Raw genomic sequence first — 16,990 nt, 5'->3', positions numbered from 1 at the left:
GATAAAAGTATTTAAAAAAGTTTTTCTCGAGTTGTAATGCCACATATATGGGAGGGAGTAACGAAAGGTTCCTATAAAGTTGGATCATATAAAAACAGTAGAAATATGTATGCGTTTGCCACCTTGCCCGATCGTAGATATTTTTTACGGCACTCGCTATTGGGAACCACACGTACAACAGCTATCTTGGATATTTTCTCACTTTCTTCATATCGTTCTTAGTATCTTTTACTCATTCTTCTTTTATCCGTCACAATTTCTTTCATTTTTATCCATTCCTTTACCTTTCATTCCTTTAACGTTTCTCCTGAATTGCTGTTTTACAATTTTCAATTATATACTTATTTGGCATTTTGTTACATTCTAATTTCTTAATTTTTATTGATTTAATTCTGTCTATATTAGAGTATTATAAAAATATTATTGCCTTTAATAGGTTTACTATCTTCTGGCGGTAATCCAAGAGGTCTCGAGAGAGAAGGTCTGCGAAGCGATATCGTACAATTATTTATATCTGCAGCCTGAAATGTTTATCTACACTCAGTTGCTGCTTGTCGAGGGCCACCGAGCATCGGCCATTGAAACGTCGGACAACATTTACGTGCAACTCGCAATCGAAGGCCTGCTCTCCCGGAAGTGGCGTCATGAATATAAATGGCTCCGTGTCTCGCGCATTCCGTTCCCATTGGTTCCATGATGTAGCCGAGACAGGAATATATTGCTCACGGCTTTAATAGATTCCTTTAAATAATCCAAAGATAACCGCGTCCTTGTTAACCATTGCCAGTTTTTACGTAAGTGCTCTAGTTTGTTGAATCTAGATTCACGTAAATAGTGCGAGGAGGGGCAATGAACTGTTCGGAATTATTGATAGCTCTGTTAGAAAGATTTTCGACAATTTTATTAATAACCAAGGTATTTGTCTGCACAAATTCTTAACTCGGTTTGCTCTAAAGTAACAACGAGCTAAGAATGCGTATACATTTATAGGATGATAGATTATAGGTATAAAAACTTTAAAAATGTGAATTTATAACCCATTAGCCGACAATTAATGTATGATACACGCTATCCCAAAATCAATGGTTTCAGAAATAATAAATAATATAATGGTAATATTGCAATTAAATCCGTTTTAAAATTCGAACTACTAAATGTTTAAATTAATTATTGTTTACTGTAAGTTCTTTCAGACTTTATAATGCTAGAAGTTAATAGTTCCACATATAAAAAAAAATAATGTAATAATTTCAGATTTTTTTCAGCTAAAAGACGCCCAGAACAAACGCAGGTCTTCTGATTAATTATCCTGTATAATTTGCATAGAAGCGTTCTCTTGCGTCTGTATTTTACTATTGAGTCTTATTTTTGGATTGTTTTGCATTTAATCAACAATCGAACCACATTAATTGATATAGCATTAGATCATGATGAATTTCAATATTAGTTACGTGTATACACATCTCAAGTCTTTGACAGTGTTGACAGCTGTAAAAGCACTTTTAGATCTATAAGGCAAATATTGACGACGAAATGTAATAAACGAAAAAATAATATCAACTCTATGACTAGGAACAAAGTCGAAATATTATACAAGCAATCATCTTGCATATCTCAAGAGCTATTCAGTATCACTAGAGCTATAGAAAGTCCTCAACTGCACATAGGCCTTTCCATAGATATCTAACATCCTAAACAGAGAAGCCGGTTCATATTGTATGTGGACGTACGACGCTGCCTAACTTTAAGGCTCTGGCGGTTATGTTCTGTGTGCTATGTGGCTCAATTATTATCTTTTGGGGTCTCAGTATCTTCGGGTAAGTCAGTTAATCTAAATTGGCCTTCCTCAATACTCATGAGAAACAAGACTGAATAAAGCTAAATCTAGATATATTATCTCTTCAACTTTCGTTTTCGAATCTCCTCATTCTTGATTCGACCGCTAAGAGAAATCCCGAGGATAACCTCTATACTTCTCTAGACTTCCTCTTTGAGTGATATTATATGTATATACCTTATCGTGAACATAAATTTAATGATACTTTTTATATGTCACATATAATCCCTGTATGCACAGATATAAACAGTTATATATCAAGTGAGCAATCAAAAGGTGCGAACGAGCCGCTAAAGAGGAAATGAACAGTCCATGCCGTCCGGTCGGTAAATTGATACCACCTAATACCGCTATAAACCGCAGATCCAATTCAAATACGTCTACCAACCCCGTTACGTTACGAGACATACTTTTAAAACGAAATAGCACCAAAATATCGATGACATTCCAGACAATTACACGTGAGCACGCGATGTAGCAAAGCGTGCGGGGATTGATGAAGCCGAGAACGACATTCGAATCAGTGGATGCCACCGGCTTGATAGAACATTTATCGATCATGTCGGTCACGGTTTACCGTATCTTATTTTGAACCTTATCCCCTTGTAACAAAGCCCAATACGGATATATTTTAAATAGGCCATGGGAACGGGTAATATACAAATGATATACGCCTTTAAAGTTTGTAGCGGTAGAGTTTAAAATCGTTTGAAGGAGAGTTAATAGATGGCTCGAGATGTAGCGACAATTTGCCTATTGCCGAGTCCAATTATCGCCCCCCGCGCTCATTACTGTATTAAGGCGAGAGCGACGGCGAATTTTGTGACGCCTCTGCAATTCTACTGAATCTAGAGGAAGTTACGTAACTGGTTACCCCAAATAAATAGACTGTCGTAATGTTTTAAAGGGACGCATACCGGTGGCTTAATTATGAATATAGTTGCCATCGTATCCAAAGAGTTTTAAACACAAAACGCATTTGATTAACTGAAAAGGGTGAAGGGGCTTATTATTTGCCTTAAAATCCGTCTAATCGGTAGCAATTCAAACACAATCTTTGTTATCAGCTTATAAGGTTATTTAGAGATTTATTTCCACTACACACTATTAAGAATCTCTTCTGAATATATATGACTAAACGTGTTGATTTGACACACCGGCGATACACTGCTTAACCTATATTTAACTCAAGCGAGAAACCAGACATCCGTATTAACTCGAAGTTTGCTTGTACGACGAACGCTACCACGCGGTAATGCACACAACGACACGACTATATAAAACTTCAGGTACACGTGAAACCATTAAAGTAAAAGGAGAGGCAATGTTTGTGAAACGTACCTTTTTTAATTCTTCATTATTAATAATCTTATAACAACTGATCTAAATATTTTTTGTAAATCTAAGTCAGCGGTAGAGGACTGAGATTTGAAATTGTAGTAATATATAATTTACAAATCCTTTCGTTTCAAATTTAAAAAAAAAAATCGGCAGAATTGATTACAATGGTGTAATAAAGCGCTGTATTTGCAATTAATGTAGCGTTCAAAGCGGTCCAATAAAATTAACAGCGCTTGTGCCGCGCGGAACGGACGACCGCGGAGACGTAACGAGCTTTGAAAATTAATTGCGCGTTATTGCTAATGGGCTGTTGGGGTTAAAACGTTTTGAATTGATAATGCTCCAGTTAAATGTTACTTTCAACTTTAATGAATCACTATGATATAATGTTTTGGTGTTTTCTCTTTTATAACTACGAAAGTTAATTTAACTACACTGAATTTATATACCTTTATCGACAACGAACGCAACTGGAGAGGACATGAATACAAAGTTACCTCGAGTAGTGAGGGCACTGAAGTTGAATTCGGGGGAAGCCCCGAGAAGTGGCTTAGCAAAATATGTAGACATAGATGCATTTCGTCGAGGAGTGTTTGTTCATCGCTCAACGTAGGACGTTCGCGTTAAAATTGTAGCCAAATCATTAGATACAATCTTTCCGTTGTAGTGTTACTAAATTACCTAGGAAATTCTATCAATGTAGTTCTTTTGCGTTAACAATGCATTGTACAATAACTAAATTATTTAGCAATTGAATATCAATATAGTTCATTCGCGTTAAGAAAGCAGTGATTAAACAAGACGATTGATACAATCGTGGCGTTCGAAAATATACCTTCATTGCGTCACTTGACTTTATAATTAGTATCGAATTATGGACAATGATGATTTGTTAAATTCTTAACGCAAACGAACTATAGGTTTTCGAACTAGTGGATTTGTAGCTCGTACAACGACTAAATAAAATAAGGTTATTTCTAGAAGACAAGGAATAGCAAGGGAAACTTACCAGGCATAAAATGCAGCAGGGCCGCTGTGATGGGGTAGAGGCTGGGGCTGTAAGTGATGTCGGGGCAGGCGTAGCCCAGCACTGACACCACGCGGTCGGCCACCGCACGACCCTTGCGAGTCAGGTGGTAGCCGAGGCAATGGGTCGCCTCCACGAATGGAGGCAGCATGATCGGCTTGTCCGGCAATTCCACCGTACCGAACACCTGCAACAACCAACATGTAACTTTGAATAGGTAACACACAACTTGAAAAATATTCTACATTTACAGTGGTCACTTGTACAGGTCTTGAGAAAAACGCCAGAAGAGCCGAAGAAAAAACTAATAAGGTTGCAAACGTGGACTGATCTAAGAGCTCACAACAAACTTAGACCGCCTTTTTGTGGTGGTATTTTGATGAGCAATTCATTCCCAAGCTCTATTATCACTTAAGAGTTACATCACACTATTTTTAAGTGTTTCATTATGAGTATTTTGTAATACCGTACTCGGTTGCCCAAATAAGGTCACCGATTTTATGAAGCTTAGATACATGTATAATGCTCATTGCAAGTCTTCAAACGGTAACATTATTAACGTGGTTCAAAATTTTTCTTCGCCCGTTATACCACGCAATATTTGTGCCCATGTGAATGAACACAGCCAAGGACAGTAAATAGGGCCGAAGATTCTACATGTATACTAATTTAAACATGTTGTAGTAAAATATATCGCTCCGTTTCCTAAATATCGGACATAATTCTTCTCCTTCTTGCCGAAGGACGTATAGCCCTCCCCCAAATATCACCTAATAAGGGCCCCCACCTACGCCGCGTCTACCGGCTCGTGGTCGTCACTCGTCAACCTTTCGGTCCCAACGGCCACACGCTTGCACGAGCGATATGCCCCACCCACAGCTGCCTTTCAGACATAATTACTATCGAACAATATCTAATTGTACTAAATAAACATTGCAAACTAATTACACCTTAACTCGGCGCCATACACCGAAGCATTACATCGCACTTCATAATACAATAACTAATTGCTTAGAGGCAAATGTCTACGACAGGTGTAATCAACGTGCGGCCTGCTCGACTAATATTGTTTACATAACAAATGTATATAGTTCGAACATAATTCCATTTACTAGTTTCTACTAATTGAGGAACTATATATAATTCAAACATCCTAATCAGGTGCCATTATTAATTAATTTGTCGAAAGGATTTAATTAAATGTTGTATAATAAATGTTTGTGCTTAAACCAATTGGTATGTTATGTATAGTAGAATTTTTTAAGCTTGTTTCGGGAAGCGGACACCGCAAAACCAGTAATAGTGGTGATATTTGGAAGAGGCCTGTGCCTTGTGGTGTGTGTCTATCGGATGAAAATTATTATACGACCCGGGCGAAAAATAGTTGGTAACACCTGACCTTTTAGCCTAACTATCTACCGCGTATTAGTGTATGCAACAAACAAAATCATTACAGTAGTGAAACAACTATAAATTATGTATTGTAGTTATGGTCTATTGAACATTTCAATGCAATGCACACAAACAGTTTTGTTAAAAACAAGAATATATAGTGCATTTTCATCAAACCATAATGAGCACTTTTATGGATTCGAATGTACGCATATATAGTTCTACAATTTACCTTAAACTTTCCGTTTCTTAGTTTTAAATATAAAATTTAAAAGTATATTATCAGATAAATCTTACAATTGAAACATGGTTTCTTGACTCATTTCTCTGGTTGATAACGTAACGTATATAAAAAGAGGAACTGTTGGGATTTTAACCAACTTTTTTAAGCAGAATAGCATTCACCCGGTGATAGCTTAGTTCTTAAATTATTGGGCGTTTCAATGTTATATAAATGGTGACTTGAATAAAGATATTTGAATTTGAAATCTTATATTGGCCGGGCGCGAGTTCGCGAATCGTTTGATCAAACATTGCGGGCACGTTGACTGGCCACCTGTCGGCAAATTCGCATTCACACTCGTGATTATCCACTTTGCACGAGGTCGCACTGCGAACAGGATCGTACTTCGTTTCGCTCTTCCTGATTAAATACGAGTATATCATTCGTTTTTCGCAACGTAAATTACTAAGTTACATATCGCGATTTTATTTGTGTTTACTGTCAAAGATACCGTCATACTAGCTGACACGACAGACATTGTCCTGCCTTAAGCCATGAATAATCAATTCGAGCAGCTAAGCGAACTGTCAGATACGCGATCTTCAAGTCGAACTATCAATTGAGCAGAAATTTACTGATTTCATCTCATCTGTTTTAAGCTTTATACTGTATGTATGTAAAAATATTTATCAAAGAAAAATTACTCAGAAACTTGATTTTTTTATGAAATGTCTAATATAAAATTGCGCATTAATTATGAGTAAATGTGTCATGAATTCATCCTACATGAATAAAGTAATGTATTAGTAATGATTCAACAAAGAAAAAATTTTAATTCAAATTTTATTACAAGGAGTAAACTAGCTCTCCGCAATCTGCCACTGGATTTAGTCTAATCCGCATCACAACTGCATCGCTATAGCATTCGCAAACATAACCGACTTGAATAATTAAGAAACTACACAATGTTGTGTGAACTTCCATTAATAATATTTGCATCGAGCAATCATCTTTAACAAATAGCAGACGAGTTGAATCAATATTTTCGTCGAAACTTCTAGCACCAAGAAGTACATATGACGAAACATATATTGTATTAAAACTTGCATTCATCATTGGCTATCACAGTGTGGTATTATGGAAAAGAACGCTCCTGCCCGTCCTTTGTAAATTTGATTGTAAACAATAGCAATCATATATAATTAAAGCATAAAATCTGAATTATATAAAATTGTGTCTGGAACCGAACCTGCGACCTACATTCGCAAGTCTCAGTCAACCACTGGTCTACTACTAATTATTAAATTAATTATAAACATGATAAATAACTACAATAAATTGTTTACTGAAACACGTACTTTAATTTTTGTTTGATGACATTTTGTATTATATGATAATTCTGTAGCATTATTAGGTAGTTTATTAACCCTTGATAGCCTAGAGTTTCAATTTTGATACAAATCTTTTTACCGAATGTTCACATTACTATTAGTTTTTTTATAGGTTGGCTGTACGTGTTTCACTGTTATATAATATTCTTTCCAACGAAATTAAAAAAAAAATCTATTTTTCCCTTCATCTAGACCCCCAAGCAAACACAGTAATATTGAAAAAAATTACTTTCGTAAATCATTAAGGGTTAAACAAAATTTCCTACAAAAGAGTTAATAATTCGTCTTTATTTTGTACCTTGTGTGTATCGATATTTTAAATATTTACCATCCTTATGCATATATATATGTAATAAGTATAATATGTATAATTATATGTAATAAGTAATGTATATGTAATAAGTAGGTCAACAGTAAGCAAGTGCTACTTATCATTACCACTTCAATTCAAGTGACAGTGTCCTTTTACATCAATGCATCATGTTAACGCCAGGCTAACGGAAAAATACATAAAATGATTTTACTCTTATATATTAACTATACATTATTTAGAGCAAACTTGCTCAATATATTCTAATATATTTCTTTTTTCAAAATATTTCTTTTTGCAAAAAGAATTCTATTTAAAAAAAAAAACAAACACGGAGTTTCTCTCAAGTTGATAAATACAAAATTCTAGACGCTGGCTTCCTCAACAACATAAATAGTAATAAAGTTACAAAGCACGAGTTACATCTGTTATGAATCTCAGAACCCTCTAAACAATAAACACTGAACCCTAGGATTAAGAACACGTGTAACCTTTAAGTTGGACGGAAATTCTAACCGAGTACTATCTCGAACTTTCTAGAACCTTATCCGTAGTATAAATAAGTGTACTCCCTATAACGATAGTTCGGTATTGTTTTTCGAGTTATAAGATTAAAATCTACAAGAAGTGATAAATAGTGACTATTTGACAAGTTATTTGGACAGTGATTTCTTAAGCGAATTAGAAGCGTAACTTGGACAAAGCAAAAGTTATTTTTGTATTAAAGTAGGGTGACCATATCATTGGTGAATAAAAGTGTGAAACGGAATGAACGCAATGTGAAACAGTGGTGTTTCATTTCGAGTCAGAATCCATAGTACGTAACAATATATACATTTATAATAATGAATTAATTTTTCCAGGTGCGATAATTGGATTTTTGCTCGGTTGACTTCTTCCGTACAGATATGTTGGTAAGTTATGAACATAGTTTTAATATATTTTATGTAGTAAGGTAATCAATCCACCGACAATTAAGGTTGACGTAAAGACCATCTGATTTGTGAATAGAAGACTCCTTGTGAACCAGTGATGTTTCATTTCGAGTCAGAACTCAGAGTACGTAACAATAATATCAAAGAATTAAAAATTTAAGAAATTAATAAGTCCTTCAATCATGAATAAATATATTATAGTTTACATATAAAACATATGTTAATCCATTGGAATCATTGCAAGGTTTACAAACAATAACATAGATATAACGATCCAACTAAAAATCTCTTGTATTTCAATAATTTAAACGCGATGCATAAAATTTTCACCGCCGCCGTTAGTGCCAAGACCTTATGCATTTCTTGGCTACGGTTAACGTTATCTCAATGTCGCATTGTCGTTTCGAGTCCGAAAGCTAATGCGCATACGTCACGAGTTCAATGACCGTTGTACCTTAGATAAGGACATTGGTATTGCACCTTTAGGCGGAAATGTAAATACACTACGTTAAGAGTGTCATATATTTTTAAATACCGCATAGAATCGTTTGATTATTGGCATTTTTTTATATGGTCCCCGCTGTTGGGGACCTCTCGTTCCCCTATCTCGTGTGGGACAGGGACTTTTTATTTCTAGTAATTTATTCATATTTTTTATTATTATCATTCTTCTCTTTCATGTATCATCTTATCTGTCGTACTGTTTCTTTCATTCTACAATTTTCCCAGTCTTTCTCTTTCATTCCATTAGCCATACATCCATCCTCAACCACTACATTCCGATTATTGGCATTTGTGGGCTAAACTTCATATCAGTACATAGATTTCTTTATTTCTAGGTGCATATATGCTCTACATAGGGGGCTAAACACAGGGATACATTTGTTTAAGACAACAGCCGAGCTCCGAGAGTTAATTAATGTTGCGGCTTCTTATATTATTGAAAACGTGAGGGTAAAACTCCACTTATCGTCCGACACTCACCGAGTAAAGACCTGTTGTAAAATCTTTTAAAGAAAAATACAAAATCAACTTTCAACTTTCATTTGTGTTTTTATTCAAATTTAAAGACTATACATACGTTCCTAAAAGAATCAACAATTAGTTATGGTTTTAAACGCTTTAAATGGACGAAAATATACCTTATTTGGTTTCAATTACAATTTTGGTGAACTCTATTCGATCATTTTTGGTTTTAAAATTACAAACACCGTAAAAATAGTAAAGTAAGTGCTTCCAAAATTTGAATTAATTTATTACGACTGTAGTTTAGATATCGATAAACACTTATATTACAACTTCATAAACGATGATATATATACTCTTAACTCACCATCTAGTCTTGTATCGAATAATTCAATGTTGTCATTTGCTCAACCTCCTTGAACTAGACAAAATTGAATCCATGTACTTAAATTCTTATTTATTTATTTAAATTTTCTTGTCTCGATTTTTATATTCTTTATATTCAAATCCCACGTTTAATTTTGGTTGTGAATTAGTTGCAAAAATAATAAAAAGCGGTTACGAAATTTAGATTATTATTTCTTATTTTTATAATTACACTTTTTTGTAAACCATAGTTAATAACTAAAATAAAAAAGAGACAATTTAAATAGAGATACAAGAGGCAGTCTTATCGCTCAAGGCTATCTCTACCAGGCTACCTTTGGATGAAGATGAGAGACACGAGGGAGGGGGCAGTTTAGGATGTACATACATTACAATACAAACATACTTACATAAAATATACATATATACACATACATATATATATTTATGTGGAAAAGGTATTACATAAAAACAAATAAATGCTGGATTACATCACATTATTTATTACGGCATATTCTCTATCTCTGCAAACTTTCTACTGCCCAAAGTTATAAAAATAAAGTAATGTACCATATTTCAGAGTGATCACTTTATTTAATGGAAACTAAACTTTAAAAGTTTATGCTGATAAGTTAGTCAACCATCTTGTTTAACAGTCACCAACCGTTACATTAGTTATTTCACTAAACTGGGAGGAGAAGTTGATATTGGGTTTGAAGTAGCGCCTCGTTGAGCCAGTTATTTCACTAAATTGGTAGGAGAAGTTGACATGAGGTATGGACCAAGGGCTTTACCTATGTCCGTTAGCCGAATTATGACGTCGCAAAGCTCTTTGTTACTCCTGAAAGAGTTGAAACGCGACTTAATCGATTTCTATTATCAGACTACATCGATGTTTGTGACAAATAACGCATCCGATAGCCATTTGCCGAGATGCGGCCAGTTCAAACCGGTCGCCGGTGCCAGGTCGCCTATATATAGATATAAAGCTCGTGAATTTCCGAACGTTACGTTTGAGTATAAGGCAGCGCCGTAATCGCGCTCTCGATTATTTTGGTCGTTTTCAATAATGGAACGTCGTTTGCGATACAACGGGCGGTGCGAACAGCGTTGTCAATTCGAATTTAGTTCACTTCAACTGGTAAATATAGTGTTTTGTGATTCCATCCTCTGATGCTGCATCATGAGATATCACAGACGAATTATAAAAAATATTTTCATGACGTATATTATAATTTCTATACTCATCCTACAGTTACTATAGTATTCTTTCACTCGCACTTTTATAAATGAAAGCGACAGATATATGTTTATACATGTGATAATTTATTTAAAAAGTGCCCAAGTAACAATTTAATTTCTCTTAAAGTCTATTTAAAAAATCTCTACCATCTAAATTTACATTATCCAATTCATTGTAATTTTATAGGTTTATTACGTTAAAATAGTATTCATCGTCGTCGTTAACATGTTATGGTTCTTGGCTTGTTTCACGACCTACGCAACACATTTTAATAACAGATTAAAAATAAATTAGTCCGAAAACACGCCGTAGGATCAACTGAAATTTGTAACATTGTGCAAAAGAAAGCTTTTACGTGAAAACTAGAAGTGGATGTAAACACATCCTTAGTTTATTATCAGGATATAAAGATCACTCTCCAATCCAACTCGGATGGGTAGCGTTCGGTAAACTCAGAAACAGCTCGTCCGAAATACCGCAATGTACGAAGACGACGTTCTTTAACAGGGTGGTCGTCGCTTACGATCAGCCTCTGCAATCGAGACAGCTGTGATCGGAGTTTCGCTGCAGTAATGACGAGATATTCAGAAGAACCAATATCTGCAACGTTGTTTGAAGTATTAAACGACTGAAGTAGCGGTAGGCGGGGCATATCGTACGTACAACTAGTGGTCATTGGGCTCCAAAGGTTCTAGAATTCCAATGAGGATCCCCCCCCCCCGTCTAGAAATTGTAATTTAGTAAATAAAGGCTCTGACTATGTTAGAGGAAAATTTGGAAAATAAAATAAAAAAAGGTTCTAGAATAGCGAACACAAGCTGGTACACGTGGCGTTGGCTACCCACGCCGTATCTTCCGGTAGACAGACGATATAGAATAGTTGCCGGAAGTAGCTGGGCAGCGAGATACCGGTCATAGTGACGATATTATTATTGGTCTATACCTTGCAATGAGCTTCTGTTTACTAAAAAAAAACCAGACAAACAATCGCGATAATTCATAACCTTATTAACCCATCTACAAGCTGCGTAATGAAACATAATAATGTTATAATTATATATAATTACATATGCCTTTATTAGGCATCAAGGTTGTTCCAACGATTTAATTGACAGGCGAAAGCTATATCTATTGTATCTTATAGCATTGGTAAAGATAAGAGATATTTAAAGTAATGTAAGAACAGCCGAATAATAGGCTGTTGTGTTTTAAGTATACACTTTGAAACCAAATCACGAAATTACTTTTTGTCTACAAAAGTTACGTCGTCGTTCAAGTTCAGAGACGCCCACAGTTATGTACCGGCCTCCCCTAAAAATATCAACGAGAAATATACCATAATTGCCACATTTGGCACGCCAAGGGTGCTGCTGCCTATTCTCTTGAAACTTGTTATTAGTAACGGCAATGCTGTATAATTAATTGCATAAATTGTGAATTATATAAGATTGTATTCCTGGAATCGAACGCGCGGTATACAGTCGCAAGTATTATTCCTCAACCATTAAGCTACCACTGCTGAAGTCTCCAGTTATTTAAAACATTTTATGGTAAAAATTAAGGGATTTCTTAATAGGAAGGAAAACACATGTAAAAGAAAAAAATCTAATCTAAACAAATCTGTAATATCAAAAGTTAATGATAGAAATGTAAGAATAAAATAAAGATTAGAAATAAAATTGTACCTAGCTGCCGAAGAGTAAAAAAGATGAGGAAAGGAAGGCGATGAAAGCAAGAAGGAATGAAAGAACAAAAAAAATTGCAAGATACTGTGAAGGATAAAAGGAAAGAATAAAAGAAATTGAGAAGAATGAAAGTGAGTGCAGAATAAAGACTAAATCATGAAAAATTTTTTTGTAAATAAAGTCCCTGTCCCAAACAAAACAGGGGTACGAGAGGCTCCCAATGGGGGGGGGGGGGCATAAAAAAAGGGATTTCTTTTTATTAAACAATCAAAGAAGAGTAAAGAATTCGGGGCAACACAAAAACATAGTATTATACATCAGTGATATATTATTATTTGGACATAGATTATCACGTGTACTGTCTGTCAATCGTAAATTGAGCGGTCGGGCACGGAGGCACTGCATCCCGTCATATTAAATTAACGATAGCAATTTAGATGCTTCGGTTATTTGGGTACAGTGTTGAACGTAACTTCCGGCTCTAGGGAAACCGGACACCGGTATTTATTTGTATTATATTATTCAATTGACATCCTATTCTGTAAAACGGTCGATTAGAAAACAAATTAGTATTTAACGTGATAGTAAGCAGAGATCATCAACAACATGTAACAAAACACAACATTCGTCGACTAAATTGGTTTATCATATTTCAGAGTGGTGTGTTTGTACACCGTGATTCAAAATAGATGCTTTTAAGCTACACAATTGTAAGCATATCGCTTACATTATACGACTATTTTTAATATCACACACCGAGTTAAATAATTTCCAGAAAGATTTTCAAATAAAAATATACTTTTAATATTTCCTAATTTAAATTAAGGTACAACTGCTTCATTAGTAAAGAGTTTTAATAAACAAAAAAAGAATAATTTTTAATAAATCGTGTTTTGGGCAAATATACATACGTATATTATCTTTAACGATAAACATTTCAAATATTACATGACCGAATTAGAATCACGTTTGTACATAGCACTTTTAACGGTTTCTTGTTAAAAAATGAATGATTTATTGAATCGTAAATCATTGGTATTGCTGTAGTGCAATACATTCGGTCAAAACTGGCAGCAATACGTCTATTTGTTTGACATGTAACTGGCTGGAGGGAAATAAAAAAAAAGATAAAAATTTTAAAAAATGTTTCGCGCCAGTGCGTAAACAACGTTTTACCGTCTTCAACTGGCTCTTTATTATTACAAACTTCGGTTAGTATATTTTGTTTGATGTAGTCTTATGTCTATACCAGAGGTGTCAAACTTGCAGCCCGCGGGCCGTTAGCGAGGTATGAACTTTTTTGTGTCCTAGTCAATATTCTTAGCAAAGTGAAAATAAATATATATGTGAATTAGAAATGAAACCAATATATAAAATTATAATATACTTTATTACATAAACCATATGAATCATTGTACGCTTCGTCATTTTTTCGGCCTATTGACGCCCACTACAAGGCATAGACCTCCCCAAAGATTTCTTTGGAGGGTGGATACCATAATCGCTAACGCTTTACAAGTGGTTTGGCGATCGCAGTGCCGTATTATGGTACGCAGAGGACGCTGCTGACTTTCTAAACAGTGACAATCCTGTATAATTAATGCACAGTGTGAATTATATAAAATTGTATCCCGAGAATCGAACAGCCGACCTACGATCGCAAGTCTCAGTCGTCTACCGCTGGGCTACCACTGCTCAACTATACAGGTGTAAACAATAATTTAACTTTATACATGTTTTTTAGAAATTAAACAAGATGCGACCAATGAAAACACCAGTTTCAAGGCAGTCTGAATGCGTACGAAAATGCTCTAATAGCGCGCTTCCGAGACCATTTGCTTATGTAGTGGTTATTTGTGAAAAAAGCGTCTTAGAGGATTTATTTAGTATCTACATATTAGTGAAAATAAAAACATTTATTATAGTGATTTTTTTTGCAACCGACATAAAGTTATACATTGTTTATTTAGCCAAAGTTAGATTTCGAGTTTGACACCCCTGGTCTATATCAAAGCGATAGCCGCGAAGACTGCCAAAGTATGCGTGCCGATGGTAATGACGCAAATTTCAAACAATTGTAAACAATGCATTGTGTACATGAATGCCGACCGAATTTAGATTGCTGTTATCACATCGCGAGTGTGTTTAGGACTTTATCTGTTTATTTCCTAAACTACATCGTACATGTTATACATATGTACCGTTGGAACTAAGACGCCTTGTTTATCTCTACATGTGTTATTTTAAAACATAGATCCGTTGTGATTTGCACATTTTATCATTGCTAAATGATTTTACATTTGCGATGCAAAAAATATATATTAAAACGTACTTATTCAACGGCATGAGCTCAGAATAATTACTAGATTGTCCACAATTGAGAAGTGGTAGCCCGGCTGTAGAGACCCAGACTTGCGATACTAAATCGCGAGTTCGATTTTCGGATACAATCGTACATAATTCACACTATGTGAATTCATAGGATTGAAGCTGTTCACTAACAAATTTCCAGAGGATGGAAGTTCTGTTCTGTTTTTAAATAATTTTATATTCGAAAACCAAAATATTTTGAAGAGCTTTGATGACATCCTGATGTTTTTGTAATGTTTGACCATATGTAATTTTTTTTCATGTATATTTATACTCTTATAGCTCTGCCTAAAAACCTACAAGATAAGTGTTGTTTTCATTGGACATGATGATCTATTTTAAATAATTCAAATGATGCACGAAAAAAAGCAACAAATTAAAAAGTTAAATGACTAAAAAGAATCCGGTAACGAAAAGCGCTCACTCCCGAGCCACACCCACAGCCTGTCGTCCTTCGCAGAGTCAAGGCCGTCGACAAAGCAAAGCGTCCATCGTTTAAAAACAAAAACCATCTCAAACCAGTTCTACACCGCTACGTTCGCGAGCGGCCAGTGATAAAAACTCAAACATGGCCGCCCGCGTAAATATTTGAATTACATGTTTAAGGAAAGAGCAACATTAAAGTGCGAAATGTAAACACGCTTTATAATTACACCGAGTTAGTGGAGTGGAAAATAAAACTTCTTTTCATTGCGTTTACATATAAAAACTTTGTAGTGCCGTGTGATTCAAATCGTGCTTCAACGGGCTTCCCATAAATCAACGTCAACGCGAAATCCGGAGAAGTTGTTACCTGTTTTTAAGTTTTGGTTTAGTGATTATTTTGAGTACTAAATTTAACAAAAAGTGCTTTTCATTTCAAAATAAGACTTTTGGACTATAAAAATAATTTTTTTTTTCGTTTATAGAAGGGGGGCAGTCACGGTGATACGTAAGTAAAAAAAATAGAGTTGAGATGTCATAGTAATAGAGAGAACATCACAGGGTGTTTAAAATGTCACGCTAATCACTTTACACTTTTCACCATAAATGTGACATAAGGAACTGAAGAATTTTCGATTGACAGGGCACCAAACCTAAGACCTCTTTCAGGGTTTAGAGGCCTCCAAGATTTTGAGTGATTACACTCAAGGGTTCCTTCGACAGGACCTTAACATAGGCTTCGCTCGATTTGGAAGGTTTTTTTTCCGAACGGGTGGTAGAGCCAACTTAACTTCTTTTTTAATGGCTCCCTTTTTGAGTGCCTTTCGTACTTCCCCTGTCTTGAGTAAACAATGAAATTATAACAATTATCATTTCTTCACAGAATTCTATTATTTTATGTACATCCTCATCTTTCTTCCATCTTTATGTCAATTATTCTTTATTATTTTATTCCTCACACGTTCTTTCATTCCTTTTTCTTTGTTCCTCACTTGACTTTCGTAGCCTTCCTTTACTGAATTTTTCAGGTATTACATTTTCTGTATTACGTTATTTTTGTCGTTTTACTGGCTCATACATTACGCAATTATTTTAAATTTTACATTCTAACGACAGATATAATTCAACGTATGTTGAAAAGAGATTTTTTGATTTGAACCTGGGGTTAGATTAATTAGTTTAGTATATTAGTGAGCATAATGATATTTCAAAACGACGAGAACCATTCGAGCAATGAAATTTGTGTAGAACGATAAAGCTCGCTAAAACACCGGCAATTATATGAGATTGATGAACAGTTTCGGAGCATCGACAGACATGTAGTAACACACACATACGTTTATTGTCAGGATTAAACATTTGAGTGTTACGCGTGTAAAGGAACGTTTGATATACACATTATAGGCGTACATCCGAAAACAGTACAAATGCACTCGCATGGCCTTGGTTCGGTTTCGAATATGTTATGCGGTGTTATTGAA

At 34.9% G+C, this 16,990-nt stretch overlaps 1 protein-coding gene across 6 annotated transcripts in view; it reads right to left on the bottom strand.

Moving 5' to 3' along the window:
* The window catches only part of sky (GTPase-activating protein skywalker), a 149,322-nt gene that overhangs the window by 53,630 nt on the left and 78,702 nt on the right, over positions 1 to 16,990 (bottom strand). For all 6 annotated transcript variants that reach the window (XM_068764756.1, XM_068764759.1, XM_068764762.1 and 3 more), the window contains exon 4: positions 4,188 to 4,392. In XM_068764756.1, coding sequence (XP_068620857.1) covers positions 4,188 to 4,392 — 205 coding nt within the window. The remainder of the gene's footprint in view (positions 1 to 4,187; positions 4,393 to 16,990) is intronic.

Source organism: Battus philenor, unplaced genomic scaffold (assembly GCF_028537555.1).
Source record: "Battus philenor isolate CCGP_79_NKW_IND1 unplaced genomic scaffold, ilBatPhil1.0.hap1 SCAF_2, whole genome shotgun sequence".
Lineage (NCBI taxonomy): Eukaryota > Metazoa > Arthropoda > Insecta > Lepidoptera > Papilionidae > Battus > Battus philenor.
Note: the sequence above shows the minus strand (reverse complement) of the source record. Positions and strands in the feature narration are given on the sequence as shown.